The sequence below is a fragment of the Rhinatrema bivittatum genome, chromosome 5 (genome assembly GCF_901001135.1).
Source record: "Rhinatrema bivittatum chromosome 5, aRhiBiv1.1, whole genome shotgun sequence".
NCBI classification, from domain to species: Eukaryota; Metazoa; Chordata; class Amphibia; order Gymnophiona; family Rhinatrematidae; genus Rhinatrema; species Rhinatrema bivittatum.
In genome coordinates, this window is record NC_042619.1 from 363,125,757 (window position 1) to 363,149,652 (window position 23,896).

At 47.2% G+C, this 23,896-nt stretch overlaps 1 protein-coding gene across 1 annotated transcript in view; it reads left to right on the forward strand.

Moving 5' to 3' along the window:
- The window catches only part of ABCC4 (ATP binding cassette subfamily C member 4), a 1,099,276-nt gene that overhangs the window by 350,164 nt on the left and 725,216 nt on the right, over window positions 1-23,896 (forward strand). Inside the window, exons 10-13 of the mRNA XM_029604735.1 lie at window positions 13,955-14,044; window positions 14,590-14,781; window positions 16,188-16,282; window positions 17,364-17,450. Of these exons, the coding sequence (XP_029460595.1) occupies window positions 13,955-14,044; window positions 14,590-14,781; window positions 16,188-16,282; window positions 17,364-17,450 (464 nt within the window). The remainder of the gene's footprint in view (window positions 1-13,954; window positions 14,045-14,589; window positions 14,782-16,187; window positions 16,283-17,363; window positions 17,451-23,896) is intronic.

Consider the following 23,896-nt stretch of genomic DNA (forward strand, 5'->3'; position numbering starts at 1 on the left):
TGCGAGAATAGACCAACTTATGGAATGGGCGAAAGGACATCTACAGATGATCTTGGTCTCTCACATTGCAGGAAAAAACAACATAAGAGTAGACTTTCTCAGCAGGGAGAGTCTGGACTCAGGAGAATGGGTGTTGTTGGACGAGGCATTTCAGCTGATAGTAGATCGCTGGGGCCTTCCATTCTTAGATCTGCTGGCGACTTCTCGAAATGCAAAGGTTCATTGATTCTTCCGTTGCAGGAGAGATCCATGATCCCTGGGCAAGGATGCTCACATACAGGTCTTGCTGGAAGACAAGTCATCTTATGCCTTTCTTCCTTGGTATTTATTGGACAGGATAGTTCGCAGGCTCAAAGGCCACAGGCAATGGTACACCTGGTTGCACCAGATTGGCCCAGATGGCCATGGTATGCAGATCTGCGAAGACTCCTGGTGGAGACCACCCTTTGTCTTCAGCTGCACAAGAATCTGTTGCAGCAGGGACTTATACTTCATGAAGATCCAACTTAATTTTGTCTTACAGTTTGGCCCTTGAGAGGGCTCACTTCTTTAAGCATGGATATTCTTCTGTGGAGATGGCTATCTTACTTCTCCCTTGGAAGTTCTCCACTTCCTTGGCTTATGTACAGGTTTGGAGAGTGAGGCCTGGTGTAAAGATCAAGGTGTTCTTCTTCATTTGGTTAAGATCCCATTCATTCTGAAATTTTTACAGGATGGATTAAATAAAGGATTGGCCCTTAATTCCTTGAAGGTACAGGTTGGAGCCATTGCCTGTTTAAGAGGCCTGGTGAATGATGATTCCTTGTCATCTCATCCTGATCTGGCCCATTTTTTGAAGAGAGTGAAGCATCTTCAGCCTCCCTTGAGGTTATCGGTTCCATTGTGGAGTCTTAATTTGGTACTGAAATTCTTGGCGGGCCCTACATTCCGACCACTGCATAGCCTTTCCTTGCGGTTCTTGACCTTGAAGACAGTGTACCTGGTGGTTATATGTTCTGCGTGTCGAATTTCCAAGCTTCAGGCCTGGTCTTGCCAGGAGCCGTTCCTTTGGGTGACTCCAGGGGCATTACAGCTGTGTACTGTTCCATCCTTCTTGTCTGAGGTGGTCTCGGAATTTCATTTGAATCAATCCATTTCCTTGCCTTCCCTGGATAAGGTCAGGGACACAGAAGAGTATTGGCTCCTGTGTCCCTTGGATGTCAAGAGACTTGTTATGGTATATAGAAGTTTCTGAACCTTTCCGAAAGACAGATCGTCTTTTTGTCCTTCATGGTGGAAGGAAGCAGGGCAAACCAGCTTCAGGGGCTACTATAGCTCGATGGATTAAGGAGGTAGTCACAGCAGCATATGTGGATGCTGAAAAACTGTTGCCTACTCAGATTAAGGCTCTTTCCACTAGGGCTCAGGCAGTGTCATGGCGGAGGTTAGATTGTTGTCTCCCGTTGACATTTGCTGAGCTGCAACATGGTCCTCCTTACATACTTTTCCCAAGCTTTACCCTCTGAATGTGCAGGCCTGGGAGGATGCAGCCTTTGCATGTGCGTTGTTGACTGAACAACGGGCAGCCTCCCACCCTGTTTGGGAATAGCTTTGGTACATCCCAGATTAACAAACTAAAGAGTAGCAAATCACCTGGACCAGATGGTATGCATCCCAGGGTTCTGAAGGAACTAAAAAATGAAATTTCAGATTTCCTAGCGTGTAGCCAGATGGACTCAGAACAAGTGGGTATAGTGTGCTCGTGCTAGCAGTTGGAGACGGATCTGACGTCAGCACGGGTACATATACCCCCACAGGAAGTGAAGTAATTCAGTAATTTCCATCTCCAAAGCAGTTTGGAGCTCCTTCACGCTCGCTGAGCGTTCTTCCAAATTCTAACGACTAAATTCCTAGACGACATCTACTAACGACTAGCCCCGCACTCCTGTGGTGATACCAGTCGGTCCCTCCCCCAGTTGAGTTTCCCGAGGGGATTTCCGTGGTCCCTCGGAGGTAAGTGCCTCGGTCCGGTGACCGAATCGCGGCAGGGACCCAGCCCCCGAGCGAGAAGGGCTCGGGCGCGGCCTAGAGGCAGCCTCGGTCCCAGCGTGGACTTGGCCCCCGAGCGAGACGAGTTCGGGCGCGGCCTAGAGGCAGCGGGTGCACCTCCTCGAGCGCGGCGGTGAAGGTACTTACCCTCTCCCCCCGCAGCCGGAGACCGCCCGGGTTGCTGCCGGGAAGCGCCGAAGACAAGGTAAGGCGTATATATTTACTTGTTGGTCTCCGAGGATCCGAGGAGAAGCAGAGTGTGCCTCTGGGGCGGCCAGTTAAGTAGGCCGCCATTTCGTCTGCCTGCTCGCCATCATCTTCTACCTGAAGCGTCCCGCCTATTGCTACTCGCACGGCGATAGGCGTCCGTTGCTGCGCGCACGGCAATAGGCGTCCGTTGCTACGCGCACGGCGATAGGCGCACGTTCATAGATAGGCGCCCGTCTATAGGCGCCCGTTCATAGACGCACATTGCTAGGCGCACATTGCTAGGTGCCCGTTCATAGGCGCACATTGCTAGGCGCAAGTTCTTAGGCGCCCGTTTATAGGCGCACATTGTTAGGCGCACGTTGCTGAGCGCTGGTTTCAGGCGCCTGCTTTTCGCGCACAGCGCAGACTCTTATTGAGTTCACCGACGGCATGGAGAGTAAGAGTGACCAGGCTTCGGCAGTGCCGGCACCTCCAGAATCAGGCATCAGTCTCTGCTCTGCATGCAACCTCAGGGCCACACAAAATGAGGATGCAGACTCCCTATGTGCCCAATGTGAAGAGGCCCTGGGAGTCCCGGGCCAGGGCCAGTCACAGCCCAGCGTTCTTACCGGTTCCTCAGGGAACACTCCGGAGCCAGCAAGCAGCGGGGAGCAGCCAGTGAACCAGGGGGGCCTGGTTCCCATGCGGCCAGATATGGCTTCGATCTCCTGGGTGGAATTATTCACAGGGATTCATACCTTTGTCATGATGCAGTCAGCTCCCCGACCGGGTCCGTACGTCCAGAATGACCCGGCCCCTGGACCCTCGCGGCCTAGGCGCGGCCACTCGCCACCTGATAGCCCCAATTATGGGGATTCAGACTACCCGGCAGAAGAAGATGAGCCCCCCGAGGAGGGAGAGCTTCCCTCGGGGGTAGAACCTTATCGGACTATGCGGCACTTCTTTCCCAGAGTGGATCTTCGAGACCTGATCTCTCAATGCCTGTCGGAACTGGCTCTTCCGGGCCATGACACCCCAGGGGAACCTAGAGTGAACCCCTGTTGGAGGGCCTGCGCCAAACTTCTCACCACTTTCCCCTCCTACAAGTGGCACAGCAGCTAATCGATCTGGAATGGGCTGCGCTGGAGGCTCCATTCAAGGGGGGTCGGGCCTTGGCTGGCATGTACCCCTTAGCTCCGGCAACTAAGGACATGTTGGCGTGCCCTCAGGTAGACGCCATAGTCAGCGCAATTGTGAAGCGCACCACCATCCCGGTGGAAGGAGGGACGGCCCTCAAGGATACACATGACCGGCGTATGGACACCATCCTGAAGCAGGCCTTTGAGGTGGCAGTCATGTCCCTACGAATTGCGACTTGCTGCACGGTGGTGACGCGTTCCTGCTTATCTCAGGCTCGGAACAACGCCCCGGGAGAAGGGATGGAATCAGCTCTCTCATTCCTTACTGACGCAGCCTTCGACCTCGTCCGTACGGCAGCCAAGGGAGTGTCATCCTCAGTGGCAGCCAGGAGGCAGCTCTGGTTACGTAACTGGTCGGCCGACTCCTCTTCCAAGACACGTCTCACGAGAATGCCCTTCGAGGGATCTCTCCTGTTCGGCAGCGACCTGGAGAAGCTGGCCAATAAATGGGGCGCCTCTCCTTTACCTCGTCTACCAGAAGACAGGCCACGCAGGAGGCATGGCCCGTCTTCTAGACCACCCAGAGGTAGAACCTCTCAGCGCTTCAACCCTTACGGGACTCGCTTCCAGGCACCTCGGTCGTAAGCCAGGAACCAGTCCTTTCGGCCTAAGCACAATAAGAGGGGAGCCGGCTCGGGTTCCGGCCCTGGCCGTACCCCACAATGACAATCAGCCAGCCCATCCGGGGGTAACAGCCATAGGGGGCAGGCTGACCCTCTTTTACCGCAGGTGGGCCGAGATTACCTCGGACCAGTGGGTCCTCACCATCATCCGAGAGGGGTACTACCCGGACTTTCTTCGGCTCCCGCCAGACAAGTTTGTGGAATCTCCTTGTTCACCCCTCAAGAGGACGGCACTAGAAGTTACCTTACAGAGGCTTCTCTCCCTCAAAGCCATAATTCTAGTGCCTGCAGGGGAGATAAATTTTGGGCATTATTCCATTTATTTCATAGTGCCCAAGAAGGATGGCACTTTCCGGCCCGTCCTGGACCTCAAGTCAGTCAACCGCTACCTACGGGTACCCAGCTTTCGCATGGAAACTCTGCGATCTGTCAAAAATTCAGTACAGCCAGGGGAATTTCTCACATCCCTAGATCTGTCAGAAGCCTACCTGCATATCCCAATCCATCGGGATCATCAGTGCTACCTACGCTTCAAAGTCTTGGACCAACACTTTCAGTTTCGGGCGTTACCCTTCGGGTTAGCCACAGCGCTGCGGATCTTTACCAAGGTCATAGTAGTAGTGGCGGCGGCCCTCAGGAAGGAGGGAATTCTCGTCCATCCCTACCTGAACGATTGGTTGATCAGGGCAAAATCGCCAGAAGAGAGCCATCGAACAAACTAGCCGAGTGATTGCTCTTCTAGAGAGCCTAGGATGGGTAGTAAACTTAAGCAAGAGTTCCCTACAGCCGTCTCAGTCGAGGGAATACCTAGGAGCCCTATTCGACACTCAGGCAGACAGAGTCAGCCTGACTCCCAAAAGAAGAGAAAAGCTCAAGAATCGTCTGCAGGCCCTGCTGCGCGTCGTCCGGCTCACAGCTTGGGATTGCCTACAAGTCCTCGGCCTGATGGCATCCACTCTGGAGGTGATACCATGGGCACGGGCGCATATGAGGCCATTACAACGCGCCCTCCTATCCCGGTGGAGCCCGCGATCACAAACTTACACCGTACACCTACCTCTACCAGCCAGGGTGCGGAATCAGCTGCGATGGTGGCTGCAGCGAAGCCACATGAGCCGGGGGTCCAGGATGTTCTCTCCGACCTGGACCCTGCTCACAACAGACGCCAGCCTGAGCGGCTGGGGAGCACATTACGAAGGACTCACCGCCCAAGGGCGGTGGAGCAGAGAAGAGTCGGGATGGAACATCAACCGACTAGAGGCACGGGCAGTCAGACTAGCGTGCCTGCGATTTGCCCACAGACTGCGCCACAGAGCAGTCAGAGTGATGTCAGACAGTGCCACCACGGTGGCATACATCAACCGACAGGGCGGAACCAGAAGCCAACAGGTATCACTAGAAATAGCTCCCCTGATGACTTGCGCAGAAGCAAATCTCCAGGACATCTCCACCGTCCACATCGCCGGGAAGGACAACACCACGGCAGACTTCCTCAGCAGAGATAGTCTACATCCCGGGGATTGGCAACTGTCACCCACAGCGTTCCAGATGATTGTGAATCGGTGGGGGACCCCGGGCATGGACTTACTAGCGGACAGGTCCAATGCTCAAGTACCCAGATATTTCAGCCGCAGGCGGGATCCTCTGGCTCAGGGGATCGATGCACTGGTACAACCATGGCCCCAGGGGATCCTGCTGTACGCTTTTCTGCCATGGCCCCTGCTGGGCGCCATTATACACAGGATTCAGCGGCACAGAGGCCTAGTTCTTCTAGTGGCCCCGGACTGGCCAAGAAGACCCTGGTACGCAGACATGAGAAGATTACTGGCAGGGACTCCACTACCCCTGCCTCCGCACAGGGACCTGCTGCGACAAGGTCCCATACTCCACGAGGATCCGGCTCAATTCTCTCTTACGGTCTGGCCATTGAGTGGGCTAGACTGAAGACATGATGATATTCAGGACCGGTAATAGATACACTCCTCAGAGCACGCAAGTTCTCCACATCACTGGAGAGTATTTGAAGCTTGGTGCGAAGCTCATAGCACCAATCCACATGCTGCTAAGATTCCTTTCATTTTGGACTTCCTGCAAGATGGTCTTCAGAAGGGTCTGTCCCTCAATTCCATCAAGGTCCAGGTGGCAGCTCTTTCCTGCTACGGTCCATGGAGTGCCGGCAATAGCATTGCCACACACCCAGACGTTTCACGTTTCCTGAAAGGAGTCAAACACATTCGTCCGCCACTGAAGTGGCCCATACCTCTGTGGAACCTCAACCTAGTCTTGGACTTTCTAGTGGGACACGCCTTCCGTCCACTTCGAGGCCTGTCCCTCCGTTTGTTAACCTTGAAGATGGTGTTCCTCCTGGCTGTTTGCTCCGCACGCCGCGTCTCAGAGCTACAAGCACTGTCTTGCCGTGATCCGTTTCTCCGAATCACGTCAGAAGCCATCCATCTTCGCACGGTTCCTTCCTTCTTACCCAAAGTAGTCTCACACTTCCACCTCAACCAAACCATCTCTTTACCTACCACAGAAGGTTTGAAGAAGTCAGAAGAAGGTCGAATTCTACGCCATCTCGACATCGGCAGGCTACTGTCCAGATACCTGGAAGTGTGCAAAGCAATACGAAAGACGGACCATCTGTTCGTTCTACACAGCGGGAAGAAGCAAGGGGAAGTGGCCTCACGGGCAACTATCGCCCGCTGGGTCAAAGAAGTTATCAAGGCGGCCTACGTAGACGCGGGAAAATCACACCTCTACAGGTCAAGGCTCACTCTACCAGAGCGCAAGCGGCCTCTTGGGCAGAAACTCGGATGCTGTCGCCTGCTGAGATCTGTAAGGCGGCGACGTGGTCCTCCCTCCATACCTTCTCCAGATTCTACCGTCTGGATGTCCAGGCCAGGGAGGACACAGCATTTGCGAGGGCAATCCTAAACGGACCTCGGGCAGCCTCCCGCCCAGTCCAGGAGTAGCTTTTGTACATCCCACTTGTTCTGAGTCCATCTGGCTACACGCTAGGAAATGTTGAGATTACTTACCTGATAATCTCCTTTTCCTTAGTGTAGACAGATGGACTCAGCAGCCCACCCGGCTGCCAATATTCATGGGATTTCACAGGCTCAAGGTAAGCCATGTTTTACTACATAGGTCATCCACCCTGCTGGGTGTCGATGCCTTCCGGTTGAGAATCCTGGCGGTCTCCAGCTACTATCAATCGGTCAGGGTAATCCTGTTTAATTAATCGATCGGTCAGTACTCATATATCCATAACAGCTTTGCAAGGAAGATTACTGAATTACCGTATTTTTCGCTCCATAAGACGCACTTTTTTTCCCCCAAAGGTGGGGGGAAAATGTATGTGCATCTTATGGAGCGAATATAAAAAAAAACCCAAACAAAAATCTAACAAACCCCTCCCGACTCCCCCAAGACCTGCCGACTTAATTTCCTACAACCCCCCACCCTCCTGACCCCCCCCCAAGACCTGACAAATTAATTTCCTGCAACCCCCCACCCTCCTGACCCCCCCAAGACCTGCCAAACGTCCCTGGTGGTCCAGCGGGGGTCCGGGAATGATCTCCTGGGCGTGGGCCGTCGGCTGCCAGTAAACAAAATGGCGCCGACGGCCCTATGCCCTCACTATGTCACTGAGACCGACCGCTGCTATTGGTCGGTCTCAGTGACATAGTGAGGGCATAGGGCCGTCGGCACCATTTTGTTTACTGGCAGCCGACGGCCCTATGCCCTCACTATGTCACTGAGACCGACCGCTGCTATTGGTCGGTCTCAGTGACATAGTGAGGGCATAGGGCCGTCGGCGCCATTTTGTTTACTGGCAGCCGACGGCCCTATGCCCTCACTATGTCACTGAGACCGACCGCTGCTATTGGTCGGTCTCAGTGACATAGTGAGGGCATAGGGCCGTCGGCGCCATTTTGTTTACTGGCAGCCGACGGCCCACGCCCAGGAGATCGTTCCCGGACCGCTCCTGGACCCCCGCTGGACCACCAGGGACGTTTGGCAGGTCTTGGGGGGGTCAGGAGGGTGGGGGGTTGCAGGAAATTAATTCGGCAGGTCTTGGGGGGGGGGTCAGGAGGGTGGGGGGTTGTAGGAAATTAAGTCGGCAGGTCTTGGGGGAGTCAGGAGGGTGGGGGTTTGCAGTAAATTAAGTCGGCAGGTCTTGGGGGGTCAGGGGGGTGGGGGTTGTTAATTTAAAGGGTTGGGATGGGGGGGGAGGGGTTCCCAGAGAAAGAAAAGTTTTCTGATCTGGGGAGTGGACCGAAATGGCCCTCCCCAGACCCGAAAACAAAATGGGGAGAAAAAAAAAAGCTATGCACTCCCCTAATTTGCTCCATAAGACGCCCAGATGCAGAGCCGGTTTAGCACAATTTTTTTTTTTTTAATTTTCCCCCTCTGAATCCTAGGTGCGTCTTATGGTCAGGTGCGTCTTATGGAGCGAAAAATACGGTACTTCACTTCCTGTGGGGGTATATGTACCCGTGCTGACGTCAGATCCGTCTCCAACTGCTAGCACGAGCACACTATACCCACTTGTTCTGAGTCCATCTGTCTACACTAAGGAAAAAGAGATTATCAGGTAAGTAATCTCAACATTAGTTAAAATTTGTAACCTTTCATTACATCATAAAATCATCCATTGTAACCCCAATATTTAAAAAGGGCTCCAGGGGTGATCCCGGAAACTATAGACCTGTGAGCCTGACTTCAGTGCCAGAACAAATAGAGGAAACTATTCTAAAGATCAAAATCACAGAGCATATAGAAAGACATGGTTTAATGGAATACAGTCCACATGGAGTTACCCAAGGGAAGTCTTACCTCACAAATCTGCTTCATTTTTTTGAAGGGGTTAATAAACATGTGGATAAAGGTGAACTGGTAGATGTAGTGTATTTGGATTTTCAGAAGGCGTTTGACAAAGTTCCTCATGAGAGGCTTCTAAGAAAACTGAAATTCATGGGATGGGATAGGAGGCGATGTCCTTTTGTGGATTACAAACTAGTGAAAAGACAGGAAACAGAGTAGGATTAAATGGTAAATTTTCTCAGTGGAAAAGGTAAACAGTGGAGTGCCTCAAGGATCAGTACTTGGAGTGATGCTTTTCAATATATTTATAAATGATCTGGAAATGAATATGACGAGTGAGGTTATCAGATTTGCAGATGATACAAAGTTATTCAGAGTAGTTAAATCACAAGCAGATTGTGATAAATTGCAGGAGGACATTGCGAAATTGGAAGATTGGACATCCAAATGGCAGCTGAAATTTAATGTGGACAAGTGCAAGGTGTTGCATATAGGGAAAAATAACTCTTGCTGTAGTTACACGATGTAAGGTTCCATATTAGGAGCTACCACCCAGGAAAAAGATCTAGGAATCATAGTGGATAATACTTTGAAATCGTCAGCTTAGTGTGCTGCAGCAGTCAAAAAAGCAAACAGAATGTTAGGAATTATTAGGAAGGGAATGGTGAATACAAAGGAAAATGTCATAATGCCTCTGTATTGCTTCATGGTGAGACCACACCTTGAATACTATGTACAGTTCTGGTCACCGCATTTCAAAAAATATATAGTTGCGATGGAGAAGGGCAACCAAAATGATAAAGGGGATGGAACAGCTCCCCTATGAGGAAAGGCTAAAGAGGTTAGGGCTGTTCAGCTTGGAGAAGAGAAGACTGAGGGGTGATATGATAGAGGTCTTTAAAATCTTGAGAGGTCTAGAACTGGTAGATGTAAATTGGTTATTTACTTTTTCGGATAATAAAGACTAGGGGGCACTCCATGAAGTTAGCAAGTAGCACATTTAAAACTAATCGGAGAAAATTCTATTTCAGTCATAAGCTTTGGAATTTGTTGCCAGAGGATGTGGTTAGTGTAGCTGGGTTTAAAAAAGGTTTGGATAAATTCTTGGAGGAGAAGTCCATTAACTGCTATTAATCAAGTTGACTTAGGGTATGGCCTCTGCTACTACTGGCATCAGTAGCTTGGGATCGTTTTAGTGCTTGGATACTTGCCAGGTTCTTGTAGCCTGGTTTGGCCACTGTTGGAAACAGCTTGAAGGACCCTTGCTCTGACCCAGTATGGCAATTTCTTATGTTCTTATGAGTCCATCTGTCTACCCGCTAGGAAAGGAGAAATTACTACTTACCTGATCATTTTCTTTTCCTTAGTGTAGAGAAATGGACTCAGCTTCCCATCCTTGGCTGCCAAATGATTGTGTCAATGGTCCAGGGTCCCTAGATTGGGGTACAAAAATTCCTTACTTGAGTTCAGTATTCTTGTTGGTTGAGTACAGTAGTGGTTGACTGTTTTAAATCAAGTTTTTTGCTAGTCTGTCCACAGTTGCTTTTGAAGAGAATACTGGCAGCCTGGGGTCACAGCAGGAGTATCCTACTCTGTGACGTCAGCTTGCTCTGTCTCCAGCTGCTGGTAGAGGAGCATAACCCACTGGTCCTGAGTCCATCTGTCTACACTAAGGAAAATGAAATTATCAGGTAGTGCAGCTTTGCAAACAGTGGAAAGTAAAACCTCTAACCCAGAGCTCCCAAGTCGTTCCAGACAGTTAAATAGGTCATCTCCCCATAACTTCTCCTTCAATGGGTTAATTTGCTGCTTTTTCAGGTGTGCTTTCTGTCTTTTTGCCTTTGCTCTCCTGATCTGTTGTCTGCCCTGAAGCCCTGCCCACTTGTGACATCACAGTGTTACTGTGGACAGGAAAAAGGAGGCGGCCTGTAGGCGGACCACCACCAAAGGGCCTGCCCCTTTGTGGGAACCTGTGGACTGAGGACCAAGAACTGAATTCTGTAAGATTGTTTTAAGTTATTGTTATGATGTTGGGGAGTTGATGGTTTTATGTTTTAGTTGTATTTAAGGATGTTTTTTATTCCTATAGTCACCGGTAATGGTAAATATAGTGATCTTAATGTCCAGGATAGTTAGAGGGAATTGGTCTCAGTTGTTACCACACCCAACTCATATGTCCATTATCTACATCAAAATAAGACATTTAGGGGGTTAATTTCTATCCTTTTCACGTGCGATAGCAAGCGGGGGGCGGAGTTGGGGCGGCGAGGATGCAGACACGGCGGTATCTTAGCTGGCGGCGATAAGGTAAGCCAAGTTATCGCCACCAGTAGCGCGCCCAATAGCACCACCTTTCACGGTGGTGCTATTGGGTGCGAAAGCCAGCAGCGATCACACCGTGGTGGTGTGATCGCTGCAGGCTTTCGCAGGCCTGCCCCCCCTTCGCCCCCCGTTACTGCCGGGATTCACCATTCTCTGCGAGATTGGAAAATCCATGCCTTAGTTTGGAGATAGGTTATGTAAATGTTAGATCTGTTAGACAGAAGGAATGTTATGTGTTTGACTTAATTTCTCAGCACAATTTAGATTTACTTTTGATTGTTCAGTAAAACTGCATTTGAAACAAGATGGCAGGATTCAGCAATCTGTCCTCCCGGGTATACGTATTTACAACCTACTCGGCTGCACAAAAGAGGTGTGGCATTTTAATACTACATAAGCAATGTTAAGATGTATCAGATTTGGAAATTGATATTCCATCTCTGGTTAAGTGTATTTTGGTAAAAGTACGCTCATGGTCTATTTTTGTTATATCGTCCCCCAGCAGGGCTTTGGATATCTCTAATCTAGCAGAATATTTGATTGCTTTGTACCTAAAATATGAAAGGTTGATTATTATAGGAGACTTTAATGTACATATAGATGATCCTTTGTATACACATGTTATGGAATTGATGCTGTATTTGTCAGCTATTAACTTTGCTCAGTTAATATTTCTATTCATAATAGGGGCCATATTTTGGACTTCTTTTTCTGCCCAGATAGTTTTTGTTCACAAGTTAGTCATATTCAAAGATATGAAGTATTGTGAACAGAACATGTCTTCTTGTCCTTTGCATTGTCTGTCCCAGTTCAGCCAAAGAATTGTAATTGTGAGTTAATAAAGAGAGAAGCTAGGTAGATGCTTGAACTAGAGGGCTTTAAAGAACAGTGGAGTCGGCATCTGGATGAAATTGATTTGGAGACTAGTTCATCTACTGAACTGGTGGACTATTGGAACTCCTCACTTAGATTATATGATTAGCTGGCTCCATGGAGAGACCTTAAAATCTTATGAAATTGTCGATGAGCTAGTTTGTTGTCACAGAATCTCTACATACTGTGGCGGGAGGTGTGTAAGCTTGAGAGACTGTAGATAGCCACTGTCCATGAAGATGTAATGCAACAGCATCAGGCATGCTTAAGTATGTATCACCTGAGATGTCTAGAGGCCCATCAGAAATATATTTCAAGTAGAATTACTACATCACTGAATTGGCCAAGGGAATTGTTTGCTACAGTCAAGAGATTAATAACCAAGCCTGTCTCAAAATTTCTTCTTTCCCTTCATATACTTCTCTAGCTGAGTTCAAGAATAAAATTGATGAGGTTGATACACAGTTGAAAATAGAGGTTGATGTTACTTTCCAGCAATCTGAAAATGTGAGTAACATAAGATGGCAGGAACTTAATCATGTCTCACTTAAAGAAATCATGGTAGTAATGGGGGAACTGGAGTTGGTTGGTTGGTTCCCCCTTAGATCCAAGCCCTTTTGTTTTAATCAGGTCAATAAATGAGGTATTTTATTTTCTTCATGCAATTGTGAATAAATCTCTTAATGAGGGAACTTTGCCACTATCCCTTAAACAAGCAATTTTAGCCTGTTCCTTAAAGATATGGCCCTATCACCTGATGTTGTATCTAATTATCGTCCAGTATCAAATGTAGCAATAGAGAGTAAAGAAGTGGAAAAAAGTTTTGAATCAGCTTGTGGAATTCATGGATAACTTATTCAGTGTTGGATAGTCTCAGTATTGTTTCTGAAGGAACCATGGAACCGAGGGGTTTTTTTTTTTTTTGACATTTTCTTTTGTGTGAAATGGATAAGGGATACTCTGGGTTCTTGGTTCAACTGTCGATCATGAGTTATTACTGACTAGGCTCTCTCATGTAGACATCGGCTGAACAGTTATAATATCATGGTTTCAGTCACATCTAACTGATAGACAATAGTGTCCTATGGGATCTGACTCCTTAGGCTGGATTCTGATTAGATTTGGTGTCCCGCAGGGCTCAATATTAGAGCCTGTTCTGTTTAACATATATTTGGTAGAACAGTGTACATTAGCAATTGTTTTTATTACTGTTACTAATGTTATAAGTACTGTCTTATTGAATTATTATGTATGTTTTAACTTGTACTCCACACTGAACATTGTGGAAGATGTGGGAAATAAGAACTTTTAAATAAGTACAAATAAATGTTTGTTTACATAACATTTTCCAACTGGTTGACATTTTATCTCATGATGCTAATAAGACTGGTAAGTCATACAATTTCTTGTATATTGAGCCCAGAAGGCAGTAATGAAACTCAGTGCTGATCTTTAACATACTTTTTAACTTTTAGTATGCATTTTAGCTTTGTAGCATTCTTGGCTATTTTTCTTGGCTATTTTTACAAGTCTGATCAGTGCAATCTCATTGTGCTGGAATTCTTTCTCTGTGCTGCCACTAAACTAGTCTGGCTTAATAGAAAACCTTCTCAAAGCACCCTTATGATTTCTCCCTTTATCATATTGAGTATGACAATATATATTCTAAGCTCAACACCACTGGCCTCCATCCCGTGTCTTAGTGTGGTCCCATGCTATACGAATTGAGCTAGCTTAGTGCTTTGTAATAAAATCCTATCTGCAGGCACTGTCAGAAGAAAGAGACCTTTTGTGGTCCTGAAAGTTTGCATGTTTAGGTATGACTCTCAAAGCTCAGATATTTTTTCTGAACAAATTACCTAAAAAAATGATTATGTTCACTTTAATTTACAGACGACGGAAATCCCAACTCTTCACAATATTTCATGTATTGTCAGACCAGGAGAACTGCTGGCTGTAATTGGACCTGTTGGAGCAGGGAAAGTGAGTTTTATAATTCGGAACAGAAAAACTGAATCAAAAATGCCTTTTCTTGGGAATTTCAATGTTAGAATCTGTGGAAAAGTGATTTCGTAATAACAAACAGGAGAAAAATCAGTGGAAAGTCATTTCTCCACAGTTTTTTTTTATTATAACACACATTCCCAGGGAAAATAAAATAAAAACTAAAATCAAGGTCCTTAAAGGAAATACTTGTATAAACATGGGTTGATTTTAAAAGGTGCGCGGTTCCCGGCTTGCGCACATGGATGTGCCAATTTTATAACAGGCACGCGTTGACACTCCCACGTTATAAAATGCGTTTCCATTGCGCACCGGATTTTCATGTCCGCGCACGCATGTGTGGGCGGATGGCCAGCTCCGCACACGGCGGAAGGGGGGGAGGGGAATTTAGAATAATAAATGCGGCAATGTGAGTAGGGCTTCCCCGGTTTTTACACGCGTGGGCCTTTTATAATTTGGGCGTAAGTGTTCTACAGCTATGCTTTGTGATGTAAAATTGAGTTATTTTTAAATCTTTTTTGTAGTCTTCTCTTCTGAGTGCTGTGCTTGGTGAGCTGCCCAAAGACCAAGGGTTTGTGGATGTCCGGGGAAGAGTTGGCTACGTTTCTCAGCAACCCTGGGTGTTTTCGGGCAGTGTGAGAAGCAATATATTATTTGGAAAGGAATATGTGAGAGACAGATATGAAAAAGTGCTAAGAGCTTGTGCACTTAAAAAAGTAAGTGTTAATTTTTTCTATACTGCAGCAGCAGTTGCTCTCACTTTTAACTTCTTTCTCAACAGCCTTGGCAATTATGTGATGGGGAGCACAGCTCTGCTAAACTAGGAGAAAGGGTCTGCTAGGAATTGGTTTAAGAAGACCTGGAGACTTGGTGGCTGCAAGTGGATCTTCAGGCCTCTTTAATGAAAAGATAGTGTTACTCACTGAGTCCAGATATGATGAATGTGTGTGAGCTTTAATCTCTACGCCATTGCACATGTGTACTTTGTAATGCGAAAAACTCCAAATACTTCAACATAATGGGATACAATCAAGAATATAAAAAAACCAAAACTATACTGCTTGCACCCTTATGTGCTTAAAGGCAACGTGTGGATGAAGCAATGGAGACCCTCATTCAGGATGCACATTTAATAGCATGAAGTCCTGATTGAGCATCCGTATCGCATTATAATCATCGGTCACGCAGGAAAAGCAACGATTTTTTAAATATTTTGTTTTCAGTAAAATAGTCCAGAATTCCTTAATTGGTATGTTTTTCTTCCACAATAAAACACAAAAATCCTCTTAACTTATTAAATGTCTTAAAACCTGAAATTGGTTAGTCCCCATATGGATGCCTTTTTTATTTTTTTTCTCAAGACAATGTGACTCAGACTGGGCTAAACTGCTAAGTGAAAAGAGAATTGTAAAAGCCTGGCGTGCGCATTAATTAGGGGATATGCAAATAAGTTGGGCTTGTGCACGCCGACTGTATTCTAAAAAGCGACCAGATATGCGTGTAAATGGCCAAAAGATGTGCACGTAATTACTTATGCACCCCGGTGTGCACAGAGGTCGCCTGCTGCGTAACTTTACTTCTGCTATGGATGGTGTGTAAGTTAAAAAAAAATAAAAATCGAGGGATTTAAAGTATCTGAAATAAGCTGGGGGGAGTACATGCTTTCAAACCAGGGGTTCTGGAGGACCTAGCTGTTAACTCTGTGAGCTGGTGGATGAACTGGAAAACTGGTAATGGCATTAGCGTGTGCTCCTTTTAAAATCCCCCGATTTGCATGGTAGAAGTGGGATTCAGCACACATATGCGCCTAGGTTATTTTATAACATGCATGCATATAAGTACGCATGTTATAGCCACATCCCTGGGTACGGTCTGATGTACGCATGCAAATGTGCACCCGCGCGTTAGTTTGAAAGTTACTGCCCCTGTGATTCATGTTATGTGCCACTACTCTGTATGTCTGGGCATTGGACCCTGCTTTCTGCAAATTTTATCTTTGCCCTGGCAATACTAGCAGTAAAATTCTGGAATGCACATATGGTTATATTTTTAATAAAAGACTTTGCTTTTAAATTGCTGCTTTTCAAACTGAAATATAGAATTGTTTTTCCCATATTTACAGGACTTGCAACAGTTACAGGATGGTGATCTGACTATGATTGGTGACCGTGGAGTTACACTGAGTGGCGGGCAGAAAGCACGAGTAAACCTTGCTAGGTGTGTTTCTGCATTCTCATCAGAGATCTTGGGGTGAGGTGTGATGGGCTGCGGTATACACTGATGACAAGCCTCTGTCTATAGCTGAGGTTACCTTTGGTGCACTGCAGACAGTGCCGTCATTAGATATGCGTATACAAGAATAATGTAAAGGGGGGAGTCAGGCCAATTATCCTGGGCCCTGCACTTGAGAGAGCCCCACACTACCATGGTATCCTTGTACCATTTTGGAAGAGCCGGAAGAGCAGGCCTGATCACTGTGGGAGCTGTCCACCATGTCCCTGCAGCTATTTCTTGCTTTGCTGCCTGACTCTGTGGCCGGATCCCGCAACCTCTCTCCCCTCCTCTTGCAGGGCTGATTATGGCTGGAGCTATCCATCATGCTGCCACCACCATTTCCTGCTTTGCTGCTGACTCAGGAGCCTGATGCCATAGTCTTTCTCTCCTTCTCTTATGGGGCTGATCTTTGCAGCTCTGCGACCCAGCCATTGCTTCCAAGTTTTCAGCTGCTAGCGGGTCCTATATTCTCCTCGCTATTCCTGCTCTTCCTGCTGTTCCCATGCAGTGGCCAGCTAGAATTAAACTTGGGGGCTGGCAGGGCCTTGCTCTCTCAGGCTGCTGTCTCTTAAAGGAGCACTGTCCCTAACAAAACAGGTTTAAAAAAAAAAATGCATGGATGGGCTAGTATTGTCACTGTAGGGGTTGCCAAAGCATCCAGACCTTTAAAGAGGCACTGTCCACCAATGTGGTTTTTGCTTCCTCTCCCTGCCCCCACAACAATTTCTGGGTGGGGGGGGCTGTGCTAGAGGAGATTTGCTCTAGGCCTTGCTTATCTGTAGGGTCAACCCTGCAGATGAGTACTACTTGCACACAGAAATGCTCCTAAATACATGGTCTGAAGTGTTTAATTACTAAAATAGATTGAAGGAAATCACATTTTTAATGTGATAATATGCCCATGTGATTTTCATTCCCCATCACTGCTAAGTTTGTGCAGAGCCCCGGATCCTTTTCATTAATTGCATATGTATGCCTTACACATTCTGTATTTATTGAATTGAGGTCCTTATTTGTTCTTCAGAGCAGTCTACCAAGATGCCGATATCTATCTCCTGGATGACCCGCTTAGTGCTGTAGATGCCGAAGTTGGAAGGCATTTATTGGAAAAGTATGTTATGTTTGCATCTTTACATTTGCTACTTTATAAACAATGACAAACTTAGAGTGAAAGTAATCTCTCGGGTCACCACTTTGTGAATTGTAGAGGCTCCTGCTCATGGTCAATAAAGAGTAAACCTATTTAATGAGTATGGTTTTTGGCACATTATTCATAGTAGTGGAAACTGTATATATGGACTTAGAAGGTTTCATAAAGCAACCATTAAATAGATTTCCAGAAAACAATTTTAGCACATGACTATGATAAACCTAAAAACCAGGCCCGTATGTCCGCATAGGCCTGCTAAGCCTATCTCTGGTTTCTGGTTGCAAGATGTTGCAACAGATCTGTATTGCAGAATCCCATTTCCTACCCAGTTAGGCAGGTTTGGATACACTTGCCATCGAAATAAATGGGGTTCTGCAAGCTTGGTAGTCTGTGCAAGGCCTGGGAGCCTGTTAGTATCAGCCTGCTTGCTGCTTCCTCTTCAGCATTCAAGGCTGTGATTGAATATAAAGGCTAGGCTAACGAGATGCTACCATAGACGCCACTCCCATTCACTTCTGACCTTCCTAGGAAAGAGGGAGTAGCCACACTTAAGGGCAGTGAAAACTTAAATTGACACTTCTGAGAAGGCATGTAAATGAAAATTGTGTTCAGTGGTAGAATGTACCACAAAGCTGCTCTTCCTGTGTCATTTTGTTGAAGAAAATCATTAAATAGATGACTAGAGTTTCTGATCCACTATGGTTTCAAAGCTGTGTGGTATTGTTTTTAGCTTAGTTTCCTAGAGGAAAAAGTGGCCTTATAAAATCATCATGTCTGTGTCCCTTCTGCAAGTGCCGCCTCCCCCACCCACCACTCCACGCCTTAACTTTGTAGAATCCCTGTTTCATTTTCTTCGCTTTAAGGACATTTGGGGACTTTGCAGAACTTAACTACACATCAAGGAAGTGAAGCTACATTTTTCTGATATTGTCTAAAATTTCATGCTGACTTCACTGCAAAAGAAATGCAAATCTCAGATGAATAATTAACTAAGCTGGTCTCGTGAGACATTTCTCATGATACTGGTTCATTTCAGCGAGGTAGACTTGCAAGTTAGTACATTTGCCTTTGAGATTTGAGGTATAAGAAGGTCTCAGGTCCTACCACAAATAAACTGGTGGTGTTTTCCAAATAACCAATATGAAAAAATTATTTTTTACGGAGCATTTCAGGTTTACTTTGAATGAGCGATCACATTGGTATCTTATGTTACAAACTAGCTGCAAGTTTAGTGGGGGCTATTAAATGTATTTAGGTATTAAAAATACTGATAAATATAATTTCCTAGCACACAGACAGATGAATTCAGGGCCATTGGGTCATGCCCCTCTACCAGCACTGCAGAAGTGTTGTCATAAGGCTTTCCTCTTCCTCCGGTCTCCATGCTCGGCACCCGACGTTCGTTCCCGCTCCCAAGGGAGGTTAAGGGACATCGGCAGCCTGGTGGGCTAGGTCCACTGTTAGGCTAGCCCCACTGTTAGGCTTTTCTCTGTGCGTCATGTGGTAGGGTGTGGCAGTGTTTTCGCACGCTTTTTCCTGCGCATTAGGCTGCACCCACATCTTTATTTTCTTAAAAGTATTAGTGACCCAATTTAGTTTATTTGGGTTGTGCCCTGTACGGAAGGACAACAGAAGCCAGAAAAAGGCACAACAGTCCTACGAATGCAACCTTTTCCAGCACATAAATTATCTCTGTGGGGGACATATACACAGATCATAATACTTTCAGAAAATAAGTTTTCCAATTTGTTTTATCTGGGTTTCTGCTCTGCTTTTGCTATTCTCTGTTCCATGCCTGTTTTTGCATATTTTTGTTTTTGTTTCTCTTCCTCTTTTGTGTCTTTATTCTTCCTTTCATTTGCCATTTCAGTTCGGTTTACTTTTTCTTTGACTCCTTCATTCCTTTCCCCCTCTCTGGCCCTTTTGTCTCCTTTCCTCTCCATCTGTCCTGCACTTCCTCCTGTGTTTTACTTGCCTGCCTTCCCCTTCCTCTTTCTTTTCCTCCATCTCCTGTAGACTCTTTCTGCCAGTCCTCTTGTACCTCCTCCCTCCACGAATCCTGTGCTCATCTATCGTCCTCTTCCTCCAGCTGAGCCTCCCTTCTTCCTCCCCTACTTGTCTCGCTCTCCTGTTCCTACTTTCTCCTTACGCCCGTACTTCTGCAGTGTCTACTGACTTTCTCACAGGACAAGCAGGATGGTTGTCCTCACAAATGAGTGACATCGAGGATGGAGCCCAACCACGGAAAAACTTCTGTCAAAGTTTCTGGAACTTTGACTGGCCCCTACTGGGCATGCCCAGCATGGCACCAACCCTGCAGCCAGCAGGGGTCCCCCTTCAGTCTTCTTTTTTCCGTGCAGCAGCTGCCACGTGGTGAAGGAGCTCTTACCACATTCCTGACAGGAAATTCTTCTCGAACTTCTTTGAAGTTAAATACGCCCCACAGGGGTCCCCCCTCTATCTACATTTAGTCCGCGGTGTTTCAGTAAGTTTTTTGCCGTTTTTCGCCGGCTACCGTCGAGTTTTGCCTTCGCGGCCTGCTGGCCGTCGACCGTCCCGCAGCTAAATTTTTGGTCAATGGCCATGGCGTCAGGGTTCCGTTGGTGCCCGGATTGTACGGGCACCATGTCTATCACAGACCCTCACAGAGTCTGCGTATTATGTTTGGGAAGTGAGCATGATGTCCTGCCCTGCACCAAATGTGCCCTTATGACACCAAAAGGTCGCAAAGCCAGAATGGAGAAGATGGGACTCCTTTTCCATGCTCACACTCCGACGCCGTCCATCGCATTGATGTCCTCGGAACTGGCACCGTCGAAGTCCTTCCATCGTCGGCAACCTCCCGGTGACCGTCTGCCATCGACGTCTCCACGGCCATCGACCCCCGTCCCTTCCCCTGAGGATCGTGGGGATCGGAGGGAGAAGCATCGTCATCGACATCGCAAGTCTCGGACCATCGAGGAATCGAAGTCTTCGACCTCGGTACCGTCCGAGCCACCACCGAAGAAGTCTCGATCAGAAGCGGCACCGTCCACTTCTGTTTCTGAGACATTGAGGCAACCCTCACCCCATCGGGGTTTGGGAGCCGCGATTCCACCGGTGACGGTGGTCCCTCCGGCTCAGCCTCAGCCACCCTCTTCCGCGGAGCCGGGTATTGTTACCCCAGGTCTCCGGGAAGAACTGGACTGGCTGGTCCAGGAGGCCATCGATAAAGCGATGCAAAGGTTCCAGACTCCTTCGGCACCGACTCCGCCACCGAGAGTGGAACCAGTCATCGACCCGATTCCAGCAGCGCTGGCACCGCTGCTCGCCCAGATGGAAGCGCTCATGACCGCCCTTCCACCAGTAATACCCGGGTCACTGACAGCACCGGTGCGCTCCCCGATGCCAACTTCATCAGGTACAGAAACACCGTATCAAATTCCTCCTTCGGGAGTAGTTCCATCGGTGCCATGTCGTCCCTCGCCACCGATACATTCCTCCGGGGCGATACGTACATCAGCTCCATCGATGCCGGCACCGATGCCTCCAAGGGGATTTTCGATGCCCCCGGTGATTTCTTCGGGTTTCTCGGAACCTCAACCGGGTCCTTCAGGTATCCAACCCCCTCGGGGTCCTACAGGTCAACAACCTGATCCTTATGACACCTGGGGTGATAATTCTTCCACGGATACCGATGATTTACCTTCACCACCCTCTCCTGCTGAAAGCAGAAAGCGTTCTCCTCCCGAGGACCTCTCTTTCACAAATTTTGTGAAGGAAATGTCGGAATTGGTCCCTTTTCAGCTTCAATCGGAGCAAGATGACAGGCACCAAATGATGGAATTACTCCAATTTTTGGATGCCCCAAAAGTCATCACTTCCATTCCAATTCATCAGGTTTTTCTGGACCTTCTAAAAAAGAATTGGGAAACTCCTGGATCTGTTGCTCCAGTAAATAAAAAAGTGGACTCTACTTACCTCGTACAGTCAGCACCTGGCTTTCAAAAACCTCAGCTAGACCACCACTCTGTTGTGGTGGAGTCAGCACAAAAGAAAGCTAAAAGAATGAAGCCATACTCATCCATACCTCCCACTAAGGAGAGTAAGTTCCTAGATAGCATAGGCAGAAAAGTTTACCAAGGGGCCATGCTTATTTCTAAAATAGCTTCTTATCAGCTATACATGACCCAATATAACAGGGTCATTTTTAAGCAGATACAAGAATTTTCAGATACCTTACCAGAACAATTCCAACAACAACTTCAAACCCTAGTGCTTAAAGGGTTTGAAGCCGGAAAGCATGAAATACGAACATCTTATGACATATTCGATGCTTCCACTAGACTGTCTGCTACAGCCATCTCGGCAAGGCACTGGGCTTGGCTTAAATCTTCTGACCTTCGCCCGGAGGTTCAGGACAGGCTCTCCGACCTGCCCTGTTTAGGGGATAATTTGTTTGGTGAGCAAATTCAACAAATAGTTGCTGAATTAAAGGATCATCATGAGACCCTTAAGCAACTCTCATCGATTTCTTCTGACTTCCCTTCTAAACAACCATTTAAGAAGAAACCCAAAAAGTCATTCTTCCGTCCACAGAAGTATTATCCCCCACACACCAAGTCCAGGTCAACGAGGCCGTATCAAAAGCCTCAGCCTCGCCAACCTCGAAAGCAAAAACCCACACCAGCTCCGCAACCAGGTCCTGCATTGGGGTTTTGACTTTCAATTAGAGAGCAGATGCCTAATCCCTCTTCCAAACATACCAGTAGGAGGTCGACTAAGCCACTTTACAGAAAAATGGCATCATATCACTACAGATCATTGGGTGCTAGCGATAATTGCACAGGGTTACCATCTAAACTTTCTAACTCTTCCTGCGGACTCTCCGCCTCTACAAGCGTGGAGACTTACCGACCACTCTGTTCTTCTAGAGCAGGAAGTATCTCTTCTCCTCCAGTCCAACGCTATAGAACCCGTTCCTCTTTCCCAACAAGGACTGGGGTTCTATTCCAGGTACTTTCTGATCCCAAAAAAGTCAGGAGGACTTCGACCAATCCTGGATTTGCGGGCCCTCAACTAATATACCCCCAAAGTATAGTTCTGTGTTTTTTAATAGATTCTACTTTTATTATATTTAAATATTTATATACATACTTTCGTTTAATATATAACTTGTTAAATATATAATCTGTTAAATGTACAATCTGTTAAATGTATAACGCTCCGGCGTAAGTTAAATCTGTTAAATCTGTTAAATCTGTTAAATGTATAACGCTCCGGCGTAAGTTCCTGTTCATTGTACACCGACGTGATATCTTTGATGAGCGGCGGTATATAAAAAATTATAAATAAATAAATAAATAAATAAGTACCTTCACAGAGAAAAGTTCAAGATGGTAACCCTGGGCTCGCTTCTACCTCTGCTACAAAGAGAGGACTGGCTCTGCTCTCTAGACCTCAAAGACGCTTATACCCACATTGCGATAACTCAGTCTCATCGCAAATACCTCCGATTTCTAGTAGGCCAAAACCACTATCAATACCGAGTGCTCCCATTTGGTCTAGCATCCGCACCGCGAGTTTTCACCAAATGTCTCGTAGTGGTTGCAGCGTTCCTCAGGAAGGAAGGTGTCCATGTATACCCCTACTTGGACGACTGGTTGATCAGGGCCCCAACCCAGCAAATCGCTCGGTCCTCCCTGACCATGACAATTCGAACTCTAATTTCGCTGGGATTTCTTGTCAATTACGAGAAATCCTACTTTCTCCCATCTCAAACCTTATCCTTCATTGGAGCAGACTTGGACACCTTACAGGCAAAAGCCTTCCTTCCTCATCAACGTGTCCAAACCCTTGTGTCCCTAGCTTGCCAATTGCAGTCTCAACCCACAGCAACAGCTCGCCAATTCCTCATTCTGTTGGGACACATGGCCTCTTCAGTTTATGTGACTCTAATGGCCCGTCTAGCCATGAGAGTCATGCAGTGGACTCTGAAATCACAATGGATACAAGCCACACAGCCTCTGTCGACCGTTGTTCGCATCACCCATGCACTCCGTCTGTCTCTTGCCTGGTGGACAAATCAATCCAACCTCCTCCAAGGCTTGCCCTTTCATCCACCAGATCCTCAAATAATTCTCACCACCGATGCCTCCAACGTCGGCTGGGGAGCCCATGTAAACAATTTACAAACTCAAGGATTCTGGTCTCTAGAGGAAGCCAAACACCAGATAAATTTCCTGGAGCTTCGAGCAATCCGATACGCTCTCCAGGCCTTTCAAGATTGCCTATCAAATCACGTAATCTTGATTCAGACGGACAATCAGGTGGCCATGTGGTACATCAACAAGCAGGGAGGCACAGGCTCCTTCCTTCTCTGTCAGGAAACTGCGCAGATTTGGGCAGAAGCCCTCTCCCGTTCGATG